The sequence below is a fragment of the Ursus arctos genome, unplaced genomic scaffold (genome assembly GCF_023065955.2).
Source record: "Ursus arctos isolate Adak ecotype North America unplaced genomic scaffold, UrsArc2.0 scaffold_8, whole genome shotgun sequence".
NCBI lineage: Eukaryota > Metazoa > Chordata > Mammalia > Carnivora > Ursidae > Ursus > Ursus arctos.
In genome coordinates, this window is record NW_026623100.1 from 27,485,914 (window position 1) to 27,508,493 (window position 22,580).

The 22,580-nt window shown below is 37.3% G+C and overlaps 1 protein-coding gene across 6 annotated transcripts in view; it reads right to left on the reverse strand.

Annotated features, from left to right (window-relative positions):
• Positions 1 to 1,960: 1,960 nt before the first annotated feature.
• Positions 1,961 to 22,580, reverse strand: part of PUS10 (pseudouridine synthase 10) — a 70,032-nt gene continuing 49,412 nt past the window's right edge. For 4 of the 6 annotated variants that reach the window (XM_026485255.4, XM_048222667.2, XM_026485239.4 and 1 more), the window contains exons 10-18: positions 21,349 to 21,434; positions 20,161 to 20,286; positions 14,936 to 14,992; positions 13,996 to 14,072; positions 13,847 to 13,902; positions 12,701 to 12,818; positions 8,478 to 8,620; positions 5,606 to 5,705; positions 1,961 to 3,547 (exon numbers count right to left, since the gene is read on the reverse strand). In XM_026485255.4, the coding sequence (XP_026341040.4) occupies positions 3,509 to 3,547; positions 5,606 to 5,705; positions 8,478 to 8,620; positions 12,701 to 12,818; positions 13,847 to 13,902; positions 13,996 to 14,072; positions 14,936 to 14,992; positions 20,161 to 20,286; positions 21,349 to 21,434 (802 nt within the window). In that variant the 3' untranslated portion in view covers positions 1,961 to 3,508. Of the gene's footprint in view, positions 3,548 to 5,605; positions 5,706 to 8,477; positions 8,621 to 11,074; positions 12,270 to 12,700; positions 12,819 to 13,846; positions 13,903 to 13,995; positions 14,073 to 14,935; positions 14,993 to 20,160; positions 20,287 to 21,348; positions 21,435 to 22,580 lie in introns of those variants that run through there. The other 2 variants (XM_048222670.2, XM_048222671.2) reach the window with 1 other exon arrangement.

The window sequence follows — 22,580 nt, forward strand, 5'->3', positions numbered from 1 at the left end:
GAATTGGAAGAACTGGTATACAACTCCCAATTTTCAATATACGTAGATAAAGAAACTGTGTGTGTGTGCTTGCGCGCGCGCGCACGCGCACACATGCATATGCATTTGCATTTGTTAGGAACAAATTATAACCTATTGAACAAAATAGGAAGCCATGAATCCACAAGAAGGGAAAGTTCTACCTTTCAGTGCAATGCTAACCAATAAATGTAAATGGAATGGTGGAATTAGATCAGTTTTTGACAAATCTTCAGTAAATGCTAAAACTAGTGGTTGAACGTTGGATGGTCTCCTTACAAGATACTTATTAACTAAAGGGAAAAAAGAGTAACTATAAAAGTAGAGGAGCTTGGCAGACACAAACTTCATTAACTGATTAAAATTCAGTCATCAGTAACTGCACAAATCAAAATTGTAGAAACCTGATGAGATGCAAGAAGAGAATCTCTCTTAATGTGGTACTCTTACTAGAAAGATACAACCTGAATCTAATAATAAGGAAACATCAGACAAACCCAAATTGAAGAGCCATCTAAAAAATAACTGACCTGAAATCTTCAAAAATGTTAAAATAATGAAAGCCAAGGAAAGACGAACTGTTTCAGATTGGTGGGGACTAAAGAGACATAACATTACACAGAGTTGTAATATCTGTGTTAACTTCTGAATTGATAGTTCTGTTGTGGCGAAGTAGAAGAATGTTCTTGTTTATAGAAATTATACGCTAAAGTATTCAGGGTGATGGAGCATCACTAGCTCAATGGTTCAAGGGGAAAAAAGTTCTTTATTCTTGCAACTTTCCTGTAAGTTTGAAATTATTTCAAGATGAAAAACAATTAAATGAATATCATAAAAGCAGTATTTTTTTCCCTAATAAAAATAAGTACCTTTTTTTTTTTTTTAAGAAAAAAATGGGGCTTGAACTCACTACCCTGAGATCAAAAGTCAGACACTTACCTGACTGAGCCACCCAGGCACCAAGAGGGTACCAGTTTTAAAAATCAGAAAACCTTGCATCAAAGTTCATTCTCTTTATACGGGCTTAAAAATCAAGAATAAAGCTTCAAAAGAAAAGCTCAGCCTAAGTAAGATGTTTTTCTCTTTAGAAATGGAAATTTAACTTCTAAGCTTATTTCATATAACTTGGTAATATAACCAGTTATCTTACTTGCTTACTTGGGAAATTCTTCTTTTCTTTCTTTCTTTTTCTTCCTTCCCTCCTTCCTCCCTTCCTCCCTCCCTTTCTTTCTTTCTTTTTTTTCTTTCTTATCTTTCTTTTCTTTCTTTCCTTTTCCAGGTATTCAGAGTTGAGTTGATGTTTGTCCGAAACTAAATCAAACTATATTTGGGACAAAGAAATACTAAGTAAAAAGGGATCTTTCTCTAAGTGTTATTAAAGATTTAACTAGAATTTAAATAAAAATTGAAAAAAAAAGCTATGAATGGGTATTAAGGGGGGCACTTGTTATGATGAGCACTGGGTGTTTTTTTAAGTGATGAATCACTAAATTCTACTGAAACCAATATTACACTATGTTACTAGAATTTAAATAAAAATTTGAAAAGAAAAAAAGCTGAGAAGAGATCACAGAACTAATTTTAAAATAATTTTACATAGGCAAAGTGAAACTATAGTACTTTCATTACTTAATGTTCCCAGTTCTTGCATAAAACAAAGACCTACATTGATTTTTAACAACCTATGTCTCATAATATATGAACATATGGAATAAGTATATACAGCTAATGTTTACTTTTTGCTTGAAATTTTGCATAATGTCAGGAATAGAAATTTAAGAAATAGAAATCTTCTTTTAAGGAGGTTCTTAATTTTTCCATTTGCAGATTAAATTCAAAGCTGAGCCAAAAAGACACATGCGAAAGACTATCTTCCAAATTACATAAATCTTTTCTATAGCAAAACTTCCCCAAAAACGGAGAAACATTCACACAAAAGTTCTTACCTGTGTTTATCAGAAGTTTATTTCTATTATCCCTTTCTCATTTTCTGGCATTGAAAATAGTGAAACAATTATTTGCTAGTATGCACATATGAAACTTCTTCATGTCAATTAAATAATTTTCCTGATTTCTAAAATGAATAATACATCTTGGTATCTATGAAGTATGTTTAATGAAGGGATGGGAAACAATCATCCAATACTATCCAAGTCACGTGTTCTAAAATAAGCTCAGATAGTTGAATCAGGGTGATAGAAATTACATTTAAATCTGAAATTTTAATGAGATTGCCAAAACGTTTCTCTTAATGACCCATCCATTTTCTTTAGGTTTAGCTTATTTCATTTTTTCCTCTTCATAGTACCAACTGATGATTAACTTATTAAAAAATGGTAATCGTATAGAATCATATGAAATATACTTGGGTTGCTTTTTGGCAAGCTCCTTGATGTGGTATCTAAATTCTAAAAGTCATTTCTGATGGTTAGTGCATTTATTTGTTTAATTATTTTATTTTATTATTATTACTATTTTTTTGGTTAGTGCATTTAAATGACATTCTCAGGTGCCTCCTTCACACAGTGGGTGCTCAGTAACAAGATTTATTAAGAAAGGACCCTAGAGACCAGGAAACTTCAGTTTTAGCCCCTGATATGGAAGTAACTAACAATTTTAGATAAATCATTTAACTTTCATTCTTTGGTTTTCATATTTATAAAATGGAAATGATAATATCCTATCCACTTGATTATGATGTTTGAAATTAGATAATATATTGAAGCACTCTGGAATAATAGCAGATTGTTTAGCAATCTTAATTTTTCAAAATCTTATCCCTGGGTTTGAAGTTACTGAAGGCACTTGTGTCTCCTTATTTAAAAGATTTATGGAAGTCTCAACAGGGTATGCCTCAATTCCTAAGGTTTCTCTTTTCCTCCCCAGGAAATGTATTGATATTTTTAAGTTGTCAAAATAGTCACTTGAAGTCATTACGATTTGTGACAGATTATATCAAAAAGTACTTCTGTTGGTAGCAGCTTGCTTAAAGCTTACTGCAAAAAATATTAATGATGTTAGATTTGCATTTGCTATCTTAGAATATTATAGGATACTGTGCTGTATAAATATAGATAAACTTTTATCAAGATTGTTTAAAAAATTTAGAACATGATTTTGAAGGTAGTATGTCTTGTGGAGGGAAATTTTGCTAAAAGAAATGATAGCTTCTCAGATTATCAGAGAATGTATCCTGTTTGGGTACTTCTCTAAATGACAGAATTAAGAGAATGTTTTCATTATTCATAGTCTGGCGTGTACGTGTTGGAGAGGGAACAAGAAAAATCATAAGACATCCTTAGAACATTTAACACAAAATATACACATACATAGATCCTGAGATGTTACAACAAATTTTAAAATACATAGATCAACATGATCCAGATGGTTTCCAAGACACTGTAATGGTGAGTAAACAGCCATTATACAGTGTAGCTGAATGGAGGTCCGCATCATGCCGCAAAAACCCTACTCTTTCCAAATTTGAAAGCTAGTCATCCACAGCAGGGGGCCAGTCAACATCTACAGACTAGAAGGAAGAAAACAAGACATGAAAACATATTACTGTTCCAGTAAGCATTTGCTGGTAATGCTGCATAAACTTAATAGTTTTAATATAAGGCAGCAGCAGAAGCTACATTTGAGAAACGTCATTGAATACCACAATTCAGCACTCTAAAATCCATACTAGGCCTTGAGATTCTTGGGCCCAATGTCTGTTTCTGAATTCACAGAGTACTTGGTTACTCAGCTGGTTATATTAATTGTACCTTTTGGCCAATAAAAAACTTGAGTACATCTAAATTTTGTAAATGTTATTTATGGGTAAATTAACAAACAAATTCAGGGAGCAACACCAACGGTCCCTCAGAAGTCTCAGCAACTTTTATTCTTCAGATCATTTTCATTTTCCCATCTTGCATTTAACAAGCACTCAAGTAGTCTATACACTTACGTGTTATTTGTAACTTAGCAACCAAATGAGAAATAAATATGAAAGATCGCCTGGAACTAGAAAAGGATAAGTGATCATTGTGTATAATTTCAGAATTTTTGTTTCTTTTAAAATCAAATTTATCTATCTCTACTCACTTTGGCTCTTCTAGAACAAAACCTTGATTTAAGTCATAATGAAATTACAGTGGCAGATTATTTTTTTCTCCCCATAAAACAGTCACATCCTAGGCTTTAGAAGTAGTTTAACTACCCTAGAGGGCCTAATTTGAGAAGTTTTAAAAAGTCCACTGTACCCACCATGTCTTGTTATGGGTTTTTTTGAGACTTAAATTTTAAAACCCAAAATGCTTTACCAGAAGTGATTTTTTAAATTAATCTATGAGTCACTGCCAGAATCAGGAAAATTTTATTAGAAAAGCCCAAATAACTATTGTGTGTATGTATGTCTTTCAGAAATCCCAAGAAGATATTTTGGTTTTGTTTCAGAACACAGCCACATACTGAACACCCATATATAAGCTAATGGGTTGTTTCTCATGCCTGAAAACAAAACATTTCAGGTCACAGTCTTGCATGTGTTGAAAGTGGGGGGTGGGGGGATGTTAAAAAGCTCTACAGATGATTCCAGTGGACAAACAGGGATGAGGAACACTGGCCCGTGACTCTGTCATTCCTAAACTGTTCTAAGAATTAAGATGAAAGAAGATGAATGCAGTTCATCTTTAACAGAAGGTTGTCTTCCTCAAAATAACAGTCCCTCTTAGAAGGCTCCCTGCAACCTTGAAGGTGCTATCAATGGCTGTACTGCAGGAACTGTATAAAATCTAAACTGAAAGCATTCAAGACAATGCCAGTAAGGTGAATGCTCCAGTTATCATGTGATTACCATAGCTGTTTGCACACAAGGCAACTATACCCACTTCTTTTGATAACTGGTATTAATCCTAAGCGCAAAATGCTAGCCTCCTAATACTTTTTTTTGCTGGGGGGGGGGGGGGCGTGGGAGAGGAACCCCATTCTTCATCAGGTATTCGTCAAGGAGCACAAGTTGTGACTCAGTACCTATTGATACTCAAATGAGAATGGCCAGAAGGACCTATTCAATCCACTCTTTTAAATACTTAAGAATTTAACCTTGTTTCAATTCAGACTCTAAGAGCAGAGAATTTGTACCACATCATAGGGGTCCTTTATAGAACTGTTTTTATTAATAACCATTAGTTCATCCCATTCTCTATCCCTGTCCTGAATGTATGTTTCTGAGTAGTCTGCCTTAAATTTTTTATAAAACAAAATAGGTATGGGAATGAACTCTGTAGAGTCCGAAGGACATATAAAGGGCTCTTAAGTTTCATTTCCTTGCTCCATGTAAGAGTTTAAGATCTCATGCCCCATGTAAATTAGCTATATATCTGCAAGAATCATAAATGAGATCTTGTATTTTTTAAGAAGATAAAAATTCCAAAGATAGTCCCTCCCTGCAATACAATGCTACTGTGAGATTTTGGCCGTTTTCAAATACCTATTGAGTAGAGATAGATACCTATTTGGCTTAATGTCCCCCCCACCAAAGCACAACCTTGGCTGAATTCAATGTACAAATGGGCACTTCCACAATAAAATGGTTTACCTCAACATCCAGCTCAAGAATGTCTGCAGTCACATTCATTAGAGAGCCAATGTTCGGCTTGGTTCTCCCAAAGTCTCCATGTACAAACTCTTTAATGTACCTGGGGTTTGTTTAAGGAAACAATGGAGATAGCTATGCAGCACTAACTGGTGAGATTTGCTAGGTGAAAGGGAAATGACAGACAAAAGCAGAAATGTTACAAGGGAAAGGTTATTTGTGAGCTGTGACCCGTGATGTGTGTCATAGAAAATAAACCTTGGCAAACTAGTTCCTACCAGCCTGGCAGCTAATAGCAGGACTTGGCACCTGTGTTTATACCAAACTTACCAAAAGTCATGACTTTCTTTTTTCTTTAGCTCATCTCCAAGTGCCAAGGTTTGGATATGGATTTTTGTTTTAAGTTTATTTTTTTAAATAACTAGAATTTAAATTAAAAAATAATAAAATAATAAAACAAATTAAAAATTGAAATAAAAGCTTATTTATTTATTTACTTACTTACTTTCAAGTAATCTCTACACCCAATATGCAGCTCAAACCCACAACCCTGAGATCAAGAGTCCCACGCTCCACTGTCTGAGCCAACCAGGCAACCCTGGATATGGATTTTTAAAATGAACTGTACTTCAGTGCTGAACAAAACAAAACAAAAAAACTTTAGCTATTTGTTCTTTGCCACAAATTCCATTTTGTCATTGTTTTGGTCCCATTTTTCCATAATAGCAGCTGGCATCTGCCAGAAGATAGGTTTCCACAGGGTCACACATAGAGTGATTTTGATGGCTTTCCTGCTAATTTGACCTAGTGACACAATAACAGTAGGATGGGAGGGACAATGAGAATATTAATTTAGTCACTGATAAAGGCCCTGCAGAAGGATTATCAAAGGACCTAAGTTTTTGCTGTTTGCAGCTCTTGCATGGTTAGCAAGAGAATTAAGTCTTTTGAAAGGGGCGATTTCGTGTTTCCCTCATAGGTCTTCAAATGTTGAAGTCGTTGGTTAATCCTAGAATTACTTATTAAGATCACATTAACATTCCTTACACAGGACTCTACTACAGCCTTGAAAATAGTCATCTGAGAGATGTAATTTTGCTAGCATTCAGTAAAAACTCATTCAGCATTATGTTGTGTTCTATAAACTGGCACTTAGTATAAAATTTAATATAATTTGAATAGGAAAAATAAGTTTATTCTCAGATGATAAATAAAAAACTTACACCATGAATATGCTGATATTATGTCCTGCTTACTTTCTGAAAGTGTATTCACTCTACTTTCACCAAATGTTTTGACTCAAGCTTAAGACATGTAATTATCTAGTAAATGCCTTCTTTGCTGAACTCATACTTACTCAACAATCATCATTCTTTTTTCTTTTGAGAATGCTACTTCTGAGTAGCAATGATGAGAGTTGACCAAAAAGCCCCAGAACAACCAGTTAAAAGGGCCAGAATGGTTCTTATTCATAGCCAGAAGGATGAGGTGTAAGTCAAATGAACTAGTTCAGCCTACTGAGCAATATATGTGAAAAATTCGCATACTTCTGTGTCTAATCACATGGTATCTAAGGCTTTACCAGACAGTTTTTCTTGGCTAAGCCTGTAAGTTATATACACACGCCTGTCCTAAAAATGTTTTAATAAGATTGAAAAGACATTAGTTTCTTCAAAAGACCACTGCATTTCACCTTAACACTCTAAAGTAAAAGCTGGAATTAGGTAAAAAGAGAAAAAAAAAATCTGTGATTTCTTTGAAATTTCATCCACATTCCATCTACAGTAGGCAAATGTGCTCCAGACAACAAAGCTATAAAGGTCTGCCCACTGTGGTCTAAACAGATCAAGGAGGAAGAAGGGAGGAGGTCGAGGTTGAGGAGGAAGAAGGGAGAGGAGGCCGATGGAGAAGCAGAAACAGACTACAGCAACATGGTGAGAATGCTACTTGGTTATTAAAACGACAGTTTTTGCCTTATACCCATAAGTGTATCATTAGTTTTATATTAGGTATTTTATCACTTCATGCTATTGGATCACTAAATAATATAAAACCAACAAACAAACAAATATTAGGAGCACTTTTGAAAAATAAACTAGAGCTAGGACTCTGGCAACTCCCTGATGTATTTTAACTAACAACTCAGATCGGATACAAAACCACACAAAAGGGATGCCTGGGTGGCTCAGTCGGTTGAGCGTCAGCCTTTGGCACAAGTCATGATCCCAGCATCCTTGGATCGAATCCTGCATGGGGCTCCTTTCTCAGCAGGGAGCCTGCTTCTCCGTCTGCCTGCCACTTCCCTGCTTATGTTCTCTCTCTCCTTCTGATTAAATAAATAAATTAAAAAAATCTTTAAAAACAAAACCCACACAAAACAGGGTACCATATGAACACGTGATGAGACTATTTTCTTGTTTTGGGCCAGTGGCCAAATTAAGTGAAGATCAGCATATAAAGTTGGGCCACTCCCCTCTACTATCAGTGTTTACTGATTTGGGGCAAATGCTCAAAATGCTGAAAGAACCCAAATGTGGTTATGAAAATGTGACTTGCAAAGTGTATAAAAACACAAATCAATAAATGAATCAATCAAAACTGTTTTCTGAGTACTTACGATGCAGTCAGCATTGTGTGAGACACTGACTATTTTAAAGTTCACGCTCTATTGGCTGCTGCCCCATGGTTTAAAATGTCATTTTGAAAGATACAAATTAGATGGGAACCCTCCCCCCCCCAAAAAAAAGGGCTCTTCCCCAACCTAATCCTTACCCTAATCGTGCCTAGATCAAATTGCACCTATTTTCTAGGGCAGCATGAACTCTTCCAACAGGGTTCTGGTTAGAGTACTGCTATGCGGAAGGCGAAAGGATACGTCCCAGCTTGAGTCTTCAGATAGAGGTGGAAATGATGTTCATCCACATAGCGTGTCTCCATGGAGTGAACGATGCGAGTTCTTACAGCCAGGGGCCTCCGGTGAAGGACCCGCAGAGGTGTTTTCTGGTCAATCTTTAAGTCCTAGAAGAGGATGTATTACACAACCATACAGTCAGCTTTGCTGCCCAGGGAAGCCTGTCTCAGCACCTCCTCTGTCATTCATAGCCCACCACAGATGTTTTCTTTGGAGGACCACATCTATCACTGTCAGGGTAGAACCAATACGATAATAAATTGTACTCCCTAAGGTTCAGGCTCTGTGGAATGTCTCATAACCTCGTCCATAGTTACTCATTTACTGGGCCCCAATATGCCATTTTTAAAAAAGCTTTGAAGTAAGTGATCCCCAAGGTCTCTTTTGTTCTAGTATTTAATCAGTTAATTAAATTGATTAGGACCCTGGAGTTCTAGTCTGTCCTTTACTTTATTTTTTTTTTAATGATTTTTTATTATATTATGTTAGTCACCATACAGTACATCCCCGGTTTCCGAAGTAAGGCTCGATGATTCATTAGTTGTCCTTTACTTTAACAGAGCTCTTCTAGAAGACCTATTCTTACCTCCCCCCCACACAACCCAACAGATGACTTAATAGTGGGGTGAATGGCTGAGGTGAGAAAGGCTGTCTGTCAAAGGTGAGACCTCAGCATCACTGGTGTGTATGGGCAGTGTGCATGTTTTATGGACAACCATACACCTACTTACAAGGTTTTGTTTTTTGTTTGTTGTTTTTTTCTCCATGAAAAGATATATCTGGAAAATTAACTGTTGCATCACTGTTTAGGGTAGTATTTCAATATAATAATTACAAAGAAGTGTATACAATAAACAAGGACCTCTCAGTATTTGTAAGCCCAGTTCAAGTTACTTAAGAATAATAATACTGCATGCCTTTCTTACAATTCAGATTTTTTAGGGGCATGGGCTTGTTTTTCTTATAATTAGAGATTTCCTTTTATCACAAGATATGAAATAAGAAATAGAGATTAATATTAGAAAAGGTCAACTAATTCCAAGTTTTAAAAATAGATATTGGGCATAATGAGAAATGCAGGTTCATAAGAACTTTGAATCTTCTGCCATTTCTTGTTGGAACAACTCCTTTCTAATTTACATGATTTGGGAGTGCCTGAAGCCACGGAAAGAAGAGCAGGATTTCTGTCTGGTCTCCCCTCTATCAAGTTCTCCACCAAGAAAGAAAGAGCAAGTTCTGACAAAGACTATACTTGAAATGGTGTGACTGTTTTGATCATAGCAGTGAGTCAATGGCCCCTCCTAACTCATGAGTTTTATGATTCTCTAATGCTTTGATTTTAGAAGCACTTTGTTCTGCTGAGATACACTGTCTCCATAAGATTTGACATTTCTCCAGCCAAAAAGACAAAGGACAAGGCTGAACTGTTAAGGGATCTGTACAGATATGGCCTCCACTATAAAATACAGAAACAGCTGGCTTTAAATGGGTAACTAAGGAGTGCTCTTCTCCCTGTTTCCTTCCTTGCTACTCAATCCTAGGACTGTGAACCATGAACTAGTCAATAGAAGTACTAACTGAGCTGGTAGACCCACCACTGGGCTTCCAAAATAACGCTTGATCACCACACACTCCTGTGTGTGTTTTGTGTCTGCTTGTTTTCAGTAGACAAAGGAAACCATTTACTCTAACACCGCACCCTGCTGGCCCCATTCTGCTGAATTTTCAGAAACCCATATACATATATACAAAAGTAGTTTTTTTTCTTAGAAGTTGCCCTTAAGAAGAGATAAGTAGTGAATCTGAAGTGGCTCTTTCTCAAAATGGGACAGTAACTCAATTTTTGTATTTTTGATGACAACAGGAATATTTGAAAATAGTCTTAACCCCAACACAAAAAATCATTAGACGTCAGCTTGTCCCATCAGTCTATTTGGGCTGTGAACTATTAAAAAACACCCTTTCACTGCTCTTACTCTGTACCTCCAAAAATCATCTTGCAGCTTTATTCAGCATTATTTCTGAATTAGCTCTGAATTGGGCTACCTCCAAATGATGAATCTAATTTTTTTTTTTTTAAAGTAGGTTCCACACCCAATGTGGGGCTTGAACTCATGACCCCAGGATCAAGAGTCACATGCTCTACCGACTGAGCCATCCAGGTGCCCCGAATCTATTTTTAAAATGAGTTAATCCCCCCCCCCAGCATTCTAAATGACTTGTACACGTGATGGAACAGAGGTTTAGAAATTTGTTTTGCAGTCTTAAAGATATCTGTCTAGAGTTAAACTGTAATCCTAAAGGCCCCAGATAATGGGCCAAAAGCCAACAGCTTTTGATACAGAATCACAGAACCTGAGACCTGGAGGCCCTCTGGGGGTGATCTAGTCCACCCTACGGGTTAGAGATGAACTTAGGCAAGTTCTAAGTGAATGACTCGTATGCTTTCACCAAAACACATACTATAAACATTATTCTGCACTTCACTTTCTTTCTCATAATGTCATGGGTGTTTCTATAAGTCATAGATGAAAACCTACCTTTAAACTTTTTTCCAACAATTTTAGGTATATATACACACAATAACATAAATTAAATGGGATTACATGCTGTTTTAGTTTTTTTTTTAATAGCTTTATAATATTCTAGCTTGTTCTTTCCTTTCCTTTTTGAAGGAAATTCACTTTGTTTCTAGTTGTGTTGCTGATTTGCCACTTTGAATAAAGTAAACATCTTTGTGCACATATCCTTATGCACTGGAGTTTTATTTCTTCAGGATAGACTGCCAGTAGTAAAAGTGCTGGGTAGAAGATCAATATATTTTTAACTTTCACAGTCATTGTTACATTGTTTTCAAAAAGGTTAAACATTTACATTTCTACTGACAAAGTATGCAACTAGCTTTCTCCTCCATGCCACTTATTGTCTATCTATTTTTCTGTATTGGGGATTTGTATTTTTCATAAGTATAAATCCTATTTATGGTATCTTTTGCCATACAATTTGTTGTCTCCATAGTCATATACATGTGCATACACAAACACACACTTGTGTGTGTATTTACGTCACAATGTATCACCCTCTGTATACTCTTTATAGCTTGTTTTCTTCCCCCTTAGCGTCTATCAGGAACATTTTCCTTTGTCAATAAATAGTCACCTCCTACATAATTTCTAACACTGGCTAGCAATAGCTCATCATACAGATAAACTGTAAGATTAAGCCATTCTCTTCTAGTAGCTCATCTAGATTATTACAAAATATTCCCCATTTAAACAATGTTGTGATAACTGTATACAAATCTCTGTGCCCATTTATGCTCATTCCTTGCATTTGAGAGTAAATTATCTTTACAGGAAGAGGTGGGGACAGGTGGGAAGAAATATGCAAATGAATAGGCAGACCCTCTACACTGATACGTTCATGTGAAGGAAAACCTAGCATGTGCCAAAATATTTGTGCTGTACATATACTATCCTTCTTAAAATTTACAACATGTCTTATTTATGCACTTAATCTTAGCATCAATTCTATTAGACAATTCTATTTTGTATTTCCTTTTTACAGATGGCCAAATATAATAGCATTGATGGGGGGGGCGCCTGGGTGGCGCAGTCGTTAAGCGTCTGCCTTCTGCTCAGGGCGTGATCCCGGTGCTCTGGGATCAAGCCCCACATCAGGCTCTTCTGCTGGGAGCCTGCGTCTTCCTCTCCCACTCCCCCTGCTTGCGTTCCCTCTGTCGCTGGCTGTCTCTCTCTGTCAAATAAATAAATAAAATCTTAAAAAAAAATAATAGCATTGATGAGGTTTTCTATGTACCAGATAGTATTCTAAGTGCTTCATAAGACTAACCTCATTTCATTCTTCTAACTAATTTTATAGATGAAAAAACTGAAGTATAAAGAGAAGAAGCAACTTGTCCAAGGTCACACAACAATGAAAGGCAGATCAGGATTTGCATCCAAGCGATCTGTGCCCAGAGGCAGGTCCTTCATCACTAGCAATGCTGTCTCTCAAACAGGCTCGATGAATTGCCCAGTCGTTCAGCCAGTAGATGGCAAAGCCAGGATTTGAAAGCAGGTCTCACATACCCCAAAGCCCATGCTCTATGACTTGCTAGTATTAAACCAAAAGTGAAAGGACTCTTTTATAGGCAATTGAAAAATAAAAAGAGAGCACTTAACTACCTTTATGTCATTTAGGAATTCAATATCTTTCTTCTGTATGACTTTATTTGTCCATATTAAGGCACTATAGGACTTGGTCTTTTCTTCTTCACCTTCTTTCATATGTCCTATTGCCTCTCTAAACAAAAACAATAAACGGAAGTTTGTCTAAATACACAGAATATACACAAGCCTTGCCCCAAACTTCCCTTTCTTTAAAAATAATTTGAAATAAAATTTATATACAATTCCCATTTTAACTGCACGATTCAGTAATTTCAAGCATGTTTACAGAGTTGTGTAGCTATCACCACAATCTAATTTTAGACTACTTCATCACCCCAAAAAAGAACTCCATACCTATTTCAGTCACTTCCCATTCCCTGTTTCCCCCAGCCTTTGGCAACCACTAATTAACTTTATGTCTCTATAGGTTTCCCTGCTCTGAATATTTCATACAAAATAGAATCATACAATATGTGGTGTGTGGTGTCTGGCTTCTTTCACTTCATAATGTTTCAAGGTTCATCCATGTTGGAGCATTATCAGTGCCTTTTGCCTTTTTATTACCGAATAATATTCCATTGTATGGAGATACCATATATTATCCATGGACATTTGGGTTGTTTCTACTTTTTTGTTATTATGAATAATGCTACTTTGAACATCCATGTAGAAGTCTTTGTGTGGATGTACATTTTCATTTCTCTTGGGTATATATCTAGAAGTGGAATTGCTGGGTCATAATAGTAACCCCACGTTTAACCTTTTGAGAAACTGCCAAACTGTCTTTCAAAGTGGCCGCATTTACAATCCCACAGCAATATACGAGGGTTTCAATTTCTCCACATCTTTGCCAACATTTGTTTCTTCTGTCTTTTTGATGATAGCCATCCTAGTGAGGGCAAAGTGAGCTATCACTGAGGTTTTGGATTTGCCCTTCCCCAATGGCAAAAAATATTGAGCATTTTTTTTCATGTATTCATTCATTAACTGTATATCCTCTTTGGAGAAATGTCCACTTAATCATCTCCCTCATTTTTAATTGGGTTGCTTTCTTATTGAGGTGTTAGGCTTCTTTATATATTCTGGAGACAATTCCCTTAACAGATAAATGATCTACCAAAACTTTCCTTTTGAGATCATCTCCAGCGAGTCTACCCTTACCTTGTGACAAGCTGCAAGTCACGGACTTGGATTTTGTTAGACGAATTATTAATTTTCTGTAGTAGCAGAAAAAGAAAAACAATTAGCAATTCTAGTTCAGTTACAGAGTTGCGGAAACATGACAATTTCCATGTCATGAAGTGGTTTACCTGCTGAAGTTCCTTAATTTCTTGTGAAGTGAAATGTACTCTATGAGGATTCACCAGCTCAATTGCAAAGGGCCTTCCTGGCAGCACACACCCCGTCATGAAACAGAAACGTGTTGATGGAGTTAACATTTGGGCTAATGCAAGAGGGTTAGGAGGTGTGAAAAAACGAGTAGAGCTCTAGAGGACTGAAAGTTTAGTGACATGACTACATCTGGGGGAAAGCAGGATGTGTGAAAGAATCAAGGGGCTTTTTGGGGGCTGCTAAACCCCAGTACAGGCAATATGTGAAAATGACTACTTTCCCAAAGGTCCATGAACAAGCTCGGGTTAATTACAAAATAAAATCCAAACAACCACTAATTGACTTGGTTACACTAAGGTAACGTTATCACACACGGCAATGCCCAGGCATACCAAGCTGAAATCCATCCTCCTAAGCCTAATCCACTAGTGAAATGGAAAAGCTATGATTCCATAAGCGGAAGGGACTATTAATCTTAAACTCGGGATTAATTCTCATCATCTTTTTTGTAATGCAACAATGTAAAATGAGAGAAATGAAGGCTAAGAGAGCAGAATCACTTTTTAAATGAAGATGTGCATTTTGAAAACTGTACTGGTACTGCTGAAATGTTATCAAATGGAAAAATTAATAAGCCAACTTTTGGAAAAACTCAGGCACCACCTTGTTCATGCACATAAAAGTCCCTTAGAACATACAGGTATGCAATAAGGATGGCCTCTTAAGAAATGAATCCTGTTAAGACATAATCATATAGTTTATAAAGGTAGCTCCACAATCCACAAAGCTTCCTCACTGGGAGAAGCTCTGGGCTCTGCCCACTTTAGTTTTAACCAAGCGACTACAGCGAACCTGCTGTCTGAGAAGGGTGGTAGTCTGAAAGTTAGTTCTAGTCAAGTGATGCTGTTGCAATCTTACCATTTCCTAATGTTCTCACATCTACATCTTCTCTTCCAGAGGAGGAAAAATTAAAACCTTTGCAAAGCAGATAAAGAAAAATAATCAGTAACATAATAACCTCAAGACTTTCATTCCCACCCTTTGGTAAAAACCTCATTTGTCTTGAATAATCTACAGGAGAGTTTCAAGGGATAGTCATCCCACCTCTAATCCCAATCTCTAATAAAAATAGCAATGATAATAAGAAACAACATTTACTGAGCACTTATTATATGCTGGGCACTGAGCTAAAATTCTGCATACATTCTTTCATTTAATCCTTATTATAACATTATGATGTAGGTATTAAATAAAAGAACACCATGCTTCTAAAAGGATAAGTACTTTTCCCAAGATCACATGATTAAATGGCAGAGCTGTTCCTGACGTCAAAGCCAGACCTTAACTATCATCTTATGCCACCATCCCATGGGAAAGAGCTCTGTTTGGAGGAAGGCTCCACTACAAGCCTGGTCACATGCTTATGATGAAAAATCTATCATCTCTCCTTTTTTTCCTTAAAACAAAACAAAGCAAAAACATTTATTTGAAAATTAAATTCTATGAAAAGAAGAGGAGGGGAAAAAGGGGTTTAAAAGCAAATTCTTATATTAAACAAACCTAAGCTAGGACCACAACAAAGCTAGTGTTCATTCTAAGATAGATGGATCATCCTAGGCTAAAAAGCTGCAAATATCAGAATGGGAAATAGTGTAAAAAAGGGGGGAGGGGTTACATGACAACTTTCTTAGATACAAAACTGACGATTCCATCATCATCACCATAGCAAACATTACCATAAGCAGACATTATTATAAATGTTTCATAAATGTTAACACTACAAGGTAGGTACTATCATTATCCTCATTTTACTTACAAGGAAAATGAGACAGGCAGGATAGGTAACTTGCCTAAGATCACATCACTGGTAGGTAGTAAGGCCAGGATTTGAAGCAGACAGTTTGACTCCAGAGTCTCTTAACCACAACAAAGACAAGCAGAAGAGTTCAGACTCATGCATACAGGGAAAGAAACACCAGTCTTCTCAGAGCAGGGATTAGAAAAGGCTGGGATGTTTGGAGAACTCTGGTCAGTCATTAGAGTCCGGCAAAGTGTAAGACCTCTGAACACATATATTGGAGGCTAGAACTCAGACTTAAACCCTGATTTATTCATTCAGGAACAAATATCTACAGTGGGTATGTGCAAGGCACCATGCTAGATCCTGGGGAGGTAAACAAGATAGATACCATCCTTATCCTCACAGGGCTTACTGTTTGTGGAGGTATAAGGACTGTAATACAGTGGGTAGGGCTAGGACAGGATGCGTAGAAGAACATTCCCGTACTGAGAGCACAGTTGAAGAATGAGCTGTGAGTTTTGTATTTATTCCTCAATGGTCCAGCCACTTTAGAGAGCACAAGACAAGGAAGAACAAGACAGCTGGGAAGAACAAATAGGAAAGGTGGAAGGAGGGTGAATACCATTTTGACAGCTATTTTTTCCCAAGGAAAGAGTCTATATGAAAAGGTCCCATGTAGATTTTAGAAAAAGGAAGGTTAACAGGCTTGAAAAATCCTATGAAAATGACACTGAAGATTAGCCCTCTTTCCTAGGATGTTTAGCTATGAAGAAGCTAGGATTTCATTCTTCTTTCACCTCTAAGAAATCCCTTTTGCAAGCCGAGGTCAACACTTCGGGGAAACAGGCTCTGAGTTGTTGTTTGTCATGTACTGCCAGGGTCAGGTAGGCTCCTCTCTGTCCACAGGGCCCAAAGCTATGGGTCTCACCCAGAGGAGCAACCTAGGGCTGGTTAGGGAAGGGCTAGATATCCAAAGTAGGCCTAGGATTTAGCTTCTGCGAAGAACTGGCCAGGCATGCAGCCATGAAAGCTACAGGGTCAGGCTCTTCTCAAGGCAGAGAATCTAAGCCAAGCAAGGAGTAGGATTCTGTGAACCATTAAGTCCCAAAGAACCCTCCATTCCATGTTTACACTCCATTGTTACACAGTAACATCAATAGTGTCTAGTCAGAGTCAACAGACTCAAGAGTAGCACTAAGTAGGGGTGGATGGCTGAATGGAAAGTTCAGAATGGCATCCGGGAAGCTGAAAGATACTGACTCCCTGGGGCTGCGATCTATCATACCTGCCCACCACTGTCTCCAAACCAGCCATAATGCTAGGGAACCAAGGGATCCATAGCGACTGAGCCATAACCCGTGACTGGTCGGGGTGAGGGGAATGAACAGGACACAGAGAGATATATCAGTCTACCCAGTGACAACTAAATCAGACCAGAAACCTCCAGTCCATAAATTAGCCCATAAAACCTCCACAAAGTCTAGCCCATTAATAAGAAAGAGTTGCAGAAAGCAAGGCTCTTGAGAAGACCAGGGAAACATTAAATCTAGACAAAGGAAGAAGGGACATTTATTATATCTTTTAGAAAGATATCTCAAATTTGGACACTTCATTGAGAAATACTTTTGTGGGGTAACCTTTAACCCTTTATTCCTGTGCAATTATGAATATTAGCTGACAACAAAAGGAAAAGGAGTTACTACCTTAAGTATTAGGAAATACATGTTTAAAATTTGGTTGGGTTTTCTTTTTTTTTCTTTTTTTTATTTTAAGGATTTTATTTTTAAGTAATCTCTATACCCAACGTGGGGCTCAAATGCACAACCCTGAGACTAAGAGTCCCATACTCCACCGACTGAGCCAGCCAGGTGCCCTGGTTGAGTTTTCTAAATTCGCATTACACCTTGTCTTATCCCCTTAATCCTACGCTTCTTTGAGCCTTTTGCTCAAAGGAACAGATATTGCAAAAACAAAAACCAAGTGCAAGAATGATCAGGAACTATCAGCAGTTCAGCTAGTCTGCAGTGGCCCTCATACCCTGGACAGACAGATGATGGGACTGATAGATGATGGGACTGGCAGAGGCCAGATGATAAAGGCCTCAGAAGATCAAGTTCAGCAGTTTGGACTTTTATCCTGTACGTAGTCATTGACAAGTTTTCAGCAGGGAAATAACATGACAGATATTTATTCAATAAGTGAAATAATATATGGGCTAGGGGAAAATTTCTTAGACACATTGACTTTGAGAGTGTGTCAAAGTTTATTACTCATTAACTAGGGGATTAGCAAATGGATAATATGATGTGCCCGTTTAAAGTGACAGAAACAAGTTTGTATCTCCCATTTAGGGAAAGGGATCTTTATTTATATTCATTCATTCATTCATTCATCCATTTATTTTTTTTTTAAAGATTTTATTTATTTATTTGAGAGAGACAGCAAGCATGAGGGAGAGGGAGAGAGAATCTGAAAGAGACTCCGCACTGAGCACAGAGCCTTATGAAACCAACAGTCCGACGTTCAACCTACTGAGCCACCCAGGCGCCCCGTGTGGAAAGAATCTTTATGTAAGGAGCTAGACTACTTCATATAATACTACTATTTTCAGAGAGTTGTAAACCATAGAGGTACAACAGTCAGAACCATCTTCCCAGAGCTGTCAGACGTGAACCACAGAAAAAACAAGTAATATATTCGAAATGCACAGGTTTTGCAAATTGATGCTACCAGTCGGGCATTTCAAACAACAGATTTTATCCCCTAACAAGGAGCCAGTTAGCACAGAGGCCCAGAGGTCTGCTTTTTCTCAAGCAGCTCTCAATACATTTCCTCAGGATACAATTACAGATGCTAAATACACAGTTTGCTTCATTTTCAGTTGGGTATAATTTTTCCCCCTCAAATGGAAAATGAAACCAAGCTAACTTCATGCAAGATTGCAAGGGGGAAACATACAGCTGTTTCAGAGCCTCCCAACAGCCCTTTTGGTAATGGGGGCTTCCTTGGGACCCACATAATCAAAACTGAAAGTTTCTCGAATCATCTTATAGAATGAGAGTAAGGTGGCCCCAAAAAGAGTTTGGAAGAGACTTTTTGTGCTAAAGCTTGATTTTTGCTTCTTCATAACTTGGATAATACTTATGAGATAACCAGTATGTAAATATTAAGTAGGTAAAAGCTCATTTCTTTTTTTTTTTTTTTAAGATTTTATTTATTTATTTGAGAGAGAGAGAGAGAAAGGAAAAGTGGGGAGACTATAGGCAGAGGGAGAAGGAGGCTCCCCACTGAGCAAGGAGCCTGATGAGGGACTCGATCCCAGGACCCTGGCTTCATGACCTGAGCTGAAGGCAGATGCTTAATCGACTGAGCCATCCAGGTGCCCCTCAGTAAACAATTCTTAAAGGCCCTTAAAAAGAGAGTCCACCAACCCAGCAGGCAACAAATCATAAGAAGGATGTAGTTTAAAGTGCCCTTTCCTCTTGACAAGCCAGAGACCTGGAAGGTACAGCCATATCTCTTTTCAATCATCTGCCTGCCATTCCTAAAGCAGGCCTGCCTTAAGGTTTTTCAGAGAGAAGGGTAGATATCTAGTTGGTTCCTCAAAAAAAGGTGTTTTAATTGTACGAGGAGACCCACTTCAAAGTAAAGCATTATTTACTGCCTACAGTTTTTCCTGACGTACAACATGACTTTCTGAGATTGAAATCTTAGCCCCTTTCCTCTAGTCTAATCCTAGATGAAATCACAAGGCTCTATGCAGCCTGTGACCTGACAGACCTATTGAGACAAAGAAAACATAAACCTGACCGGATTTGACTCATCCCACAAACCTGGGCTCATTAATACCTGGAAAATTAAAACACAACATACTAACATTAAGTCTTTGCAAAATGGTAGCTATTGATCTATCTTCTGTAGTCTTGAACTTTATCCCAGGACATCAGCAGTTAAGATGGGAACTAGGCATTTGCCAATGATTATTCTTGAACAAGCACTACATGTGGAAGTTGTGTTTTCATTTCCTCACATTCCCCAAAAAGAGGCCAAGTCTAAGGTGCCCCAAGGTCAGAGCTTAAGTACATTCACTTAAAATAGTTTCAATGGTTTTTAATTTGCCCAGGAAAGAACAGTCATCTTGAGAAAGGAAAGAAATACTTGGCTCAAATCTAGCCCAAGTTAGAGGTGCTCAGGACATGGTGACCCCTGTTCATGGGAAGCTGCCAGGCAAGGAGCCCAGATTTGGTGGTGATTTACAAAATTTAGAAATCCTTCCTGCCACCTCCAAGAAATCTATTCATGAATGACAATGTATTTAAAATATGAATATTATAACACTTACTATCTGCTTTGAATACTGCCAAAAGATGATCTGAAATTAATTCTTCCACTGAAGATTCCAGCTTCCTTTCTCCATCAATTATCCAAGGAGTCTGTGGTAGATTCCTGGAATATTTATTGTATCTCCCTGCCAAAGAAACATAAGGTAGCCTGGATGGAACAGTATAATTAACACAAGAGGATAAAACAACTATTTATTGAGTGCCAATATCCTAGGTGCCATGACATAAAACAATGTTTAGCCTTCAACTAACTTACAATCTAATTTGGGGAGCCAGCACAAAGACATATACATAATTAAATTAAAAGATTTAAGGTAACAGTAGAAGAGAAGGCTAAAGACATGATATGAATCATCAAATGAGCTCTAAAGGAATGATCAGTATATCTATTAATCTGATTGACTGACTGAACAAGTTATATTATGGAACACACAAAGGATCATTAGGGGAAAAAAAAAGCAACTACTGCTTTTACGCCTGATTAATAATACTTTTAATGCAATACTCATTGGTGATAATATATTCCAAATAGTTCAAATACAGGAAATTTTGAAGTTTTTGTAATTAAAAAAAAAAACAACACAACCCTAACAATATGACTCACTGCTTTATGAATAAAGCTGCACTAATGGCAGGTAGCTTTCGTGACCATGGGGTAGGGTACTATAGTTGAGACTAGAGAGCAATTTCATTTCAGCTATTACTATGAAATTGATGTAGCTTTCAAAACAAAAACCATCTGCTAGATTACCTCTTGGGAAGGTCAATGCAACAATTTTTTTTTCTTTTTTTTTTTAGGCAGAAGCTCAGTCTTCAGTCATTTTGCAGATAACAAAATTATTTTTTCAAGTTCACTTTCATGCTCTCTGTGGCTAAGTTTCTCCTGATCAGTTTCAGGTCTCTGCATCTACCCATATTCCTATGGGTACTGGCCATCTCTGATGGAAACTATTAAAACCTGAGAAGTGTCATTTCCCTTTGGCATGGCATTTTAAATAACAGAACTAAGTGGATCTTAAAAATGCCTATTGAACCTAAAATAAGCTTGGATATCAGTCCTAATTCTCAAAAGAGGTAACTAATCAGAACCTAACAATAAAAATAAGAAGAAACAAAGGAGTCATTTGAATTTTTCAGAAAGGAGAGTAAGTTGATAGTGTAAGTATATTCTAGACTAAATATTTTACCAGCCACAAAAACAGCACCATGAGCACACTCAATTTCAAGAACAGTGCATACAGCCTTTGGTGAGTTTGGAGGACAAGGAAACTGCCTGCAAAACAAAATAAATTTTACAGCTACTATTTTCCAGACATGATATTGAACCACATAACTAGGATGAATCAGCATTGTCTGAGACACACAGAGCCTGAGTCTCTCATGGACTAAGCCACTCCCTAACTTTAATTTTCAGAATCATAAGGGTCTTAAGTACATGGTAACACATGAGAGTGGCACTAAGTAAATCAGGGCTCTGCTACTACCTTTCACTGAGGAGGCCTCATGTTCCCAAATGATAATTTCTAACAGCCTTGAGATTTGAGAGAAAAACCCATATTTATGAAGTGGAAGCCTCTCAGGCTCTTTAGTCATTTTGCTATCCATGAACACTTGGTGCCAGCTTTGGGTAAAGTTGGTGTGAGTTGACAGACTATTTACAGGAGTAAGTCCCACCTGTGGGGAGGGTTTCTGCCATTTTTCTGTCTTTCTCCTTCTCATCCCAACTATGACCTCAAGGCCAGAAAAAGTGGAATGTGGCAGACTCTGCTCTTTCAGCTAAGAAACTTCAATCTAACTGAAGACAGGAAAGAGCAATATTTGGCTTTATTTTCTGTCTACCATCTGGGAACTTCCAAAGCCATGGACTGGAGTCTACCTGTAAAAGACTAGATATGGACTTACTCCAAATGCTTGGCTTGAAAATGTCATAGTTTCCCAAGATGTCTTAACAAAAAAATCACTTAGAAACTCAGGAACTATTGCTTATAGAGAGTAGCTAACTTTACTTTCTAAAATTTAATAGAAGTATCTCCATTTTCTGAGGCTTGCTTTTAGTCAGTAAAATAAATAAAACCTTCTTCATAGCTTCATTGTTTGAAACTTATTCAAGGATATTCTGGAAGGATAACTATGATAGTATTTTATTAAATAAAATCAACACAATAAGAATTAAAATACAAGGTTTATTGTATTTCAGCATATTTTAACAAGTGAAGAACTCATGAGCCTTTTCCTCCCTCTTCTGGAGATGGATAATACTTGAAACGCAGAATGAGGGATGTAATGGGACCAGCTCTGGGCTGGAGAGTCAGGAACCCTGGCTCTAAGTCCACTCTATTACCCAGTTGAAATCTTAGGCAAGTCAACCCCTCAATATCCTCTTCTAAAAATAAAAAAGCTGGATTTGGTTCATAAATTT